This window comes from Phyllopteryx taeniolatus, chromosome 18 (genome assembly GCF_024500385.1).
Source record: "Phyllopteryx taeniolatus isolate TA_2022b chromosome 18, UOR_Ptae_1.2, whole genome shotgun sequence".
Lineage (NCBI taxonomy): Eukaryota > Metazoa > Chordata > Actinopteri > Syngnathiformes > Syngnathidae > Phyllopteryx > Phyllopteryx taeniolatus.
The window spans coordinates 537,575-546,093 of record NC_084519.1 but is presented as its reverse complement, the minus strand read 5'-3'; the positions used below and the strand labels follow the sequence as shown (position 1 = coordinate 546,093).

At 47.9% G+C, this 8,519-nt stretch overlaps 1 protein-coding gene across 3 annotated transcripts in view; it reads right to left on the bottom strand.

Moving 5' to 3' along the window:
* Positions 1–237: 237 nt before the first annotated feature.
* The window catches only part of bach2b (BTB and CNC homology 1, basic leucine zipper transcription factor 2b), a 92,434-nt gene continuing 84,152 nt past the window's right edge, over positions 238–8,519 (bottom strand). The window contains exons 5-9 of one of the 3 annotated variants that reach the window (XR_009785423.1): positions 6,821–8,107; positions 5,985–6,194; positions 5,584–5,913; positions 828–956; positions 238–366 (exon numbers count right to left, since the gene is read on the bottom strand). Coding sequence is in view for 1 of the 3 variants with exons in the window: in XM_061753727.1 (XP_061609711.1) it covers positions 8,102–8,107 (6 nt within the window). In the remaining 2 variants the exon portion in view is untranslated. Of the gene's footprint in view, positions 367–424; positions 957–5,583; positions 5,914–5,984; positions 6,195–6,421; positions 8,108–8,519 lie in introns of those variants that run through there. The other 2 variants (XR_009785422.1, XM_061753727.1) reach the window with 2 other exon arrangements.

Sequence of the window (8,519 nt, the reverse complement as noted above, 5' to 3'; positions counted from 1 at the left end):
GGACCGGATGGTGTGTTCCAATTACAGGGGGATCACACTCCTCAGCCTCCCTGGTAAGGTCTATTCAGGGGTGCTGGAGAGGAGGGTCCATCGGGAAGTCGAATTTCAGTTTCAGGAGGAGCAGTGTGGTTTTCATCCTGGCCGTGGAACAGTGGACCAGCTCTGCACCCTCGGCAGAGTCGTCGAGGGTGCATGGGTGCAAAGCTATAATTAGCAATACTCCGCATTGTAGCATCGAGGCAACGTCTGGTGAATTTATATCCTTGGTTGTTCAGAGTTCCCAAGAGGAGAACACGGCTATTGGCGACCCCGGGCGACCCCTGCTGAGTACATCTCTGGGTAACAGATGACGAGGTCCGCGATGCACTGTATAATAGTCACATGATTTGGACACACAAACACGTTTTTCGAAACTAAATCACAGGTGAAAGCAAATTGTGTCAACTACCATGACTCTCAAAATTGTACCAAAATTTGAACATTTGTAAAAAAAATGTTGTTGCCAAAGCCATTTTTACAGTAAACCTTATCCTTGACTTTTGAATTACCATCAATTTGTTGTGTATGTATAGGTAATATGATTAGCCGATTCAACATTTATTTCCAGTCATAACGTCCATCTGAGGGAAATGGTAACTACAATGTGGCCCGTGACAAAAATGAGTTAAACACCCCCGCGTGTAAATGTGTGGGCATTGTCTCTATCCCCTCCCCTTCCTCAAGCCGCACACCTGTCTCCAATCAGTCCTCGTCACCACCTACATATGTTCCCGGAAATCCTCGCCAAAGTATCGCAGCTTATTCCAGCGGTACCACGGCTCACTTACCTCACGTAAGCCACACTGTTCCTCGTTTCCCTTTTTGACTCCAGTGTCTCTCGTGGTTTCCAGTATTCCCCCGTGTTCCAGATCCACATCATTCCTGCCACCTAGGCAGCCGCCTGTCCTCTCCACTGCCTGCCAACGCACCCAGGACCTTTCCTAAATAAACTGTTCATCACAATCTATCCGCCTCCGCCAAGCTCTGGTGGTCCAGCTCCTCTCCATACGTGACACATCGTGTGATAAAGACATTTTTGCGACGTGACCCCAGCTCCATGTTTTGACGTTGTCCACGAGATATCTGGGGAAGCTCTTCAGACTCTTCTGCCCCTGACCATCGGATTGGTGTCTGCCATAACTGCAGATACATGACAAACCGTCCAGCCATCCATTTTCTCTACCGCTTATCCTCACGAGGGAAGCGGGCCATGACAAACCTCATGGACACCATTTTGAATGAGGGAGTTTTACGCAGAGCCAGACAAATGTGGATTGACATCCACACAGCAGATGACATTCACGACCCTGGAGAGAACAACAGACAGTTCCGCACAGACCAATTGACTTCCAGGAATGTCTGCACATTTACCTCTACCATTTTGAAATTGTTCGCTTGTTATAAATAGAGACCTGAAAATGAATTGTTCCTTCTTCACAACTGCCACTCATGAATCAGTGTGAGATTTCGTATCTCCTTCCAGTTCATAAACATCAGTGCCCTATATGACGCTTGCTCAGAGATCGTATGTTTAACTCATTTAGTGCCAGAGATGTGACATATTTGCATAAGGACAGAATGCCTGCATATCGAAGGAAATAAAGAAGGTTGTGTGAGATCTAGACAGGCGTACCCTGGGAGAAGGAACAGCAAAGATTGTGTAAGTGATTTATCTGGGCTTGTTTCTGAAGGTTGTAACATCTGTTGTTTGCTTTATAAGGAGTACGACTTTCTGACACATTCCACCCCACCCACTACTCCGAGTATAAGATAGTTTGTTTCGACAGACACGTAGTCCATTTGGTCTCCTGGAACTTCATTGGCTTTTTCTCACGCAAAAGAACTCACCATTGGTTGGTATGAATACCTTTGGCTAATATTTTTGCCACAGCTTTAACAGACGTATTCATACTTTTTCTATTTAGTGCCAAAGACGTAGTAATACATTTTCCACGTTTTTTCCAATTGTAATCCAAACTAGATGGCAGCAGTGGCTTTGATCAGAGCTTTGTCAGCACTATCAGAGGAAGACAATATCTGTTCAGGGCCCATGGGGGGCACTGTAGCAGCGTGGTTGACAGAGAGAAATGGTGATCGACAAGTTGAAGCAAAAAAAAAAAACATGGCTAAATACAGACAGTTTACTGTAACGCAAAAAAAACAAAAACGGATGACGCTACGACAACGAACAGCGGGAAATGAGTGTTTGGGCCCGCGGCGAGATCACTGTCCACTTCCCCCGAAACGTCGACTGCCAAAAGAGATTTGGACTCGGATTACAATGAGCCTGTTCCGAAATGACCGGCTGCTCGCTTACACAACGCTGCGTACACTTTTGTTCGCTACATCCCATTACAGACACACATCCAGATATCCTGAGAAACATTAAGTGTAATTACATTACACTTACTCGCACCGACACAACAAATGCACACCATATCAACATAGGGCGCGTCGGGAGGTTCACCCCCGGCGCGCTCTCCGCAACCCGCAACCTTTAGGTAACACAGAGCGTCGGTAGTGTGTGTGCCACTCGATTGCAGTAAAACTGACACATTCAAGATGGCGGATGAGGCAAACACTAGGCCAAAGCTAGGATTGGTCCGTGACTGCTTAACGTCACGACGGGAAGCAGTTTTGGCCATTAAACAAGCGGACGAGAACTTTTGCGGTCTCTTTTCCGTGGCGGTTATTCTGAACCAAGTGGAGGAGAGCCCAGCGCTGAACCTTTTCCAACCTTATTGTTTGGCTTTGTATTTTCGAATCAATTGTGAAAACCTAATCATTGAATAAAAGAAACGGGCAATAGGGGTTAGTCCCCCAGAACTGAACTGAACTGTGAGGCAGATGTGCTAACCAGTCTACCAGCGTGCTGAGTAGCTCATTGGTCAGAATGAGTGAAAGCACGCTGCAGTTCTCCTTTGGCGCAGCTGAGCTCAACTGAAAAAAAAAGTCCCACTGTTGTGAATCACTTCCCTGTTTCTGTATAGCATTTATATAGATATATATGCAATTACATATATACAATTAATATAATGTGATGTATTCCCTTGTAGACCTGATCGCCCGCGAACATGCATGTCTGTCAAATCAACAAATCAAGTGTATGTGTAAATGTTTTGTTGCACTAAAATACAACCCCAATTCCAGTGAAGTTGGGACGTTGTGTTAAACATCAATCAAAAGAGAATACAATGATTTGCAAATCATCTTCAACCTATATTTAATAGGCCCTTCGACAGACTTAAGCTGTCTGACCCCCTTGTCCCAGCACGGTACAAGGTGAAGAAGGGCAATCTGATCTCTGAGCTCGAGCAGGGTAGCAAGGTACCTCTCGGCGCTGACGGCTGGACAGCTGTCAGGCCGTACCCGAATTGGGATCTGTCTGGGAGGATCAGTTAAAGGGGAAGGTCCTCAGCACCTGAGCCGTGGAGCAGGTTCAGACAGGGCATGCTGTTGCAGAGGAAATAGATGAGATCCTGGAGGAGTTAAAGATCCAAGCAACGGTCATGAAAGCCACAGTTGACAACGGTGCCAATGTGAATGTTGCTGCCAAGAAGCTCCATTTGCTCAAGTTTGGGTGTTTTGCTCACACCTTAAAAGTGGCAGCACAGACCCCTAACATCTTGCCAGTATCCAGCTGGGCAGCGAGGACCTACAAAACAGTAGGCACAGCGACTGGATCCCGTAGCGTCGAAGCGGCAGCCCGGTGGCGTTGAGCAGGCAGGACCCGTGGCTTTGAAATGGTAAATCCGTTCGCGTTGCCAACAGTCAAAAGTCCGTTCGCGTTGAAAACAGTCCAAAAATCCCTTCGCGTCGAAAAACCAGGTGCAGACCCCCCCGAAAAAAAACTCTTTTCCCCGCCGCATCTCCCGCTCTTTCCCCCCACGACCCACCTCCTTCCTCCAATCCCATTGGACCACCACCCCTTCAATCAATCATTAAAACAAAAAAAACCCTGAAATGTTCACAGACCCCTCGGAACGCAGGACACCCCAGTATCCATCCACACAAAGAACCAAACAAACTTTTAACTAGTTTTCACAACAAATACAGTTCAACACATTTGAGTCAGTACACTACACGTGCGTGATCTATTTTTAGACTTTGGTTTTCGATTTACGCGTCTGGTGTCGTTGTTCCAATCTATCATGATTACCACAGTGATGTCTGACTCAAGTTCACCAATCCAACGACACAAGAAAGTCATGTCCGCACAGAAAGGCTTCTATTGGGCTTTGTGGGCCAATCAAAGTGAGTCGTGACAGCCGGGCGCAACTCGTGTTTACATTACAGACTACGAAAAACACAGCTTGAACCTGCAGCGTAGTTTTGTCACTGCCAAAGCCTGGAATATTTCAGCCCACTTCTAACTTGAGAAAACACCTTGCAGTAAGTTGCAGATGTTTTTGCTGTTGTTTTGGCTGTGCATATGGTAACATTAGCACTACTTTATGGTCGCTAACTAACTCTGAGCCTGGGGACAGTAAAAAACTAGGTTTATTTGCTCCTGGTGGTCTCTAGGGCCGTAGCCAAAGGCCTAGTCTTAATCTCCATTTGTCTCACCAAGTTGCGATCAATAAAACTTCCATTTGCCCCACTGGCGACGAAAGCGGACAGAACTCAGGACTGGTCCTTACACGACAGTGTGGCAGGAGGTTGGAGCCGGTGTGAGGAGGAACTGCAAGTGTGGCTCACAAAGATATTCCCCTTTATTGATGAGCTGGCCTGTTTAATGAACGTTTTGGACAAGCACGGATGAAACGGCTGCTTTGTCCACGGTATATACAAAGTTGGCTGTTGTATCGTCGTGCCCTTTCCTCAGGGGAGAGCTCCGCGCGTCCCATTTGCATAGGTTCAACCGAGTCAGCGAGGGGCGGGGTTTGGGACGAAGCTTGTGTGGGTAATATGAGTGACCGATTGGCACGCGGAAGTGCGTCGAGTGGACGGAGCTGGCCGTTTCTCAAGACGCCGTCTCTGCCGGTCTCTAAGTCGGCAATCGCTTTTTACAGCTAGATTTACAAGTTGGTCTATGCTGACGGGTTCATTCGGGAGGCTAACTCGTCTTTGAGGGATTTGTTTAGAGGGTGGAAGAATACCTCTTGGAGTTGGTCATCATTGAATTTACTCTCCACGGTAAGGGGTACGAAATTCAATTGAGAATTCTGCGACACTACGGGTGCCTTGGCAATTGTTTGGCGGCCGAATATTTTACGCATTTCATCAGTGAAACTGGAAAGTGTCGAACACACCAAAGATCCCTTCTCCCACTCGGCTGTGGCCCAAGACAGCGCGCCTCCACGAAGGCAGCTGATAAGGTCTGATCCATATGTGTAGGGTTGCTGTTCAAACACCAACGAGCATTGTACCAAGAATGCGCGGCACGAACCCAAGTCCTCTTCGTAAGGTGTGGAGGAATGGGTCTCAGACTGGCTGTGATGGCGGAACAGGTGCAAGTGCCGGCATAAATAGAGGGGGACCGGGTGTCTGCAAAGCCGCCAACTGACTCTGTATGGAGGCGAGTGATTCTGCAAACTCTTTTACCTTGCCAAGGAGTAGACGGAGAGCTTGATCATGTTGTTCTAACAGAACTGCTTGTCCGTTTAGGCGTTCCATCTCTGCGGGGTCCATTCTTTGGCCAGATTGAACTATTACGGTTCGCGGGGCAGGAGGGGATCCAAGAGCAGATACGGAAAAGCAGAATTCAGAGAGTTTATTTAGTTCGAGTGGCCGGAGGGTTAGGAGACTGAGACTCTGGCAGGCGGCAATGTCTTGCGGTGCAAGCTCTGGGTCAGGTGACAATTTCAGCGGACAAGAGTGCAGGCAAGGAAGCAGGCGGGGAGATTCCAGACAGGAGTACAGGCAATGAAGGTTCTGGACAGGAAACAAAAGACTGATTCGGATACTGCGTACAGTAGTAGTGATCCAAGCGAGAAGCAACTGACAGCGTGACTGCTAAAGTTGATCTGGTGACGAGGTGGCTTAAGTACACTGCTGATGACGATTTGTCACCGCTGGTCCCGCCTCCAACTGGTCTCCTCCCACCTGCACACACCAAACACAAGGCGCAGTTCGGGGTGCCGAGGCAGCAGCCTTGACACCCGCCTCTCGTCCAAAGATAGCTGGGATAGCTGGGATGCAGCACGCCCGCGACCCTAGTGAGGAGAAGCGGTACAGAGACTGGATCAACGGATGGACATTTCAATGTCATCATTGTAGCAAATATTGGTTGAAATCAAAATGTAATTAATTAGGAAAACTATACGAAGGAAGGTAAACACCTGTGGTCACTTCTGGGTTAGTCCGATTTACGTTTTCACCGTTAAAATCTAAATCCAAGTTTGTCTCGTAGGGCACCACGTCACTTTTTATATGTATAAAATTTAGGCAAAGTGAGGAGAAACCTTTTTATGAGTCTCATAATATGAAGGTTGCTACATTTTAGGAAATGTTGAGTCCGAGACAACACAGGTTCATAAACTCAACCCACACAAAACACAACCAAGAGAGGAAATTTTAGAGAATATTTAATGACATCTACAAGAGATCTAGAGGGAAAAACACAAAGGGGTCTGAGTGAAGAAAGAAAACAACACTAATATTGCGAAAAAGAAGACAAAAGGGAAATAGAACATCGTGTGTTTGACTAAAGTTGAAGACGCGAGCGTTTAACGGGAAATAGAGAGGACAAAGTAAGGATTTTGTGTGAAGCTCGTAATTTCCGCAAAAATTATTAGGCACTAATATTGTACAGTCTAGCAAACGTTGGTGTGTTACTCACGAACGTAGATCAGCTGGTGGGTGGTGGGGGTCTGTCTCAGTCGTCTCGGGAAGCACGGAGAGGCAGGTTTGGTCAAAAGAGAAAAAAGATGCAGAAAAATTAAACAAAAGAGGTGGAAGACAACGAAACGGCGTTCGTCACGCCTTGTTGGGACAATATGACCGTCTCTCTCCCCGCCTTGGGTCCGGGATCCGCTCGCAAGTTCAGAAAACTGGCTGTGAGCGTATCTGGTACCTCAGCAGCAACTGTTCTGGAGGCTTAGCAGTGGCGATCCACGGAGGCTTGGGAGCCGGGTCTCCATCTCCGAGGCCCGCGGTTACGGAGCCGTGTGCCTGAACAAAGAAAGGAGAGGGGGGGAGGGGTGGCGGAGGCCAGCCTGTGGCTGGCGAGGTTAGCCGGCCAGGACACGAAGAGAGAAAAAACAAAAAGGCCAGAGCAAGAAGGCGGGAGTCAAGAGTTAAATACCCGGGGGGCGTGTCGAAGACGACCGAGGACCAGACAAGGCCGCACCCATCAGCTTGAATCTAGTCTACAATTTTGACCCATAAAATGGGTTTAAAATCATATATGAATATAAAATACCCCCAACTTTGTACTCTTTAGACTACGCGATAATCCGGTCCAATCGGATTCAACTTAACACTGACAATGCTGTACATTTCCGGGCAAGTCCACCTCAAGCCATCTAAGTAGTACTGTATATAAAGCATTGAATATTGTGAAGCTTGTGATCAGTATGTACGCAAACGGCACGTACTGGGTACGTGCAAATGAATGGAGTCAGTGAGACATCTTTAAAATATCCACAGTTTCGCAAATGTCCTCTCTCTTTAGCAACCCGCTTCTTCCTTAACTATTGATCTAGCGTTTTATGGTCTAAGAAATGTGATCAAGTACAATATACTGTATATACTGTCACGGTTTGTACTGAACGGTATTGGATGGGACCCAAAAGCAGACTGCGACAGAGCAAGCATTTGGAAGGGGTTTATTTGGGTGGAGTGCGAGGTCAGGAATTCCAAGGTGTGGTGGTGGTCCGTAGGAACAGGGAGCAGGGGAGTGAACTTGGCAATGTGGCTGGCGTGAGCGCCGTGGCAGGAGACACAGAAGGGACAACAGGGGGTAAGTTCAAGCACGGGTATCAGAGAATCTATCCTTATTATCAAGAGCAATGCGTCGGCCGGTGTACCGCATTGGAGCGAGAATACTCTGGCGCTGGAACACAGGAACAGGCAGGCTGATGAGTGCTGATTGAAAGCAGGTGTGCAGGCCAGGAGGTGATTAGTGCTGGAGAGAGAGAGAGAGGGGAAAACGAGGCACAAGGCTCCACCCACTTCTCGCAGAGGAACTGCATATACAGCATCAAACGCCTACCTGGATGACCTGACCTGAGCGAGCCTGGAACATAGCAGTGAGTGACCCCCCCCCCCCCTCCCCCTTCCCCAGCCATTCTGAACTTCATTTCAGGTTCAGCCTGCAGCACACTGCAATGCAGTCGAACACGATTGGACATAAAAATAAGCGTTGCCGATCGACGCACCCTCGCTCATGTATAAGTATATCTGGACGCCTATGAACCCCTGCAAACTCTGCGATCCTCCGCCTCTGTGGCTTTTTAGTTATTCCTAAAGTCAGGACACGCAGTGTTTGAGTTTTATGGCCCCCGTTTGTGGAACAGCCTGCCGGAGAACCGCAGGGC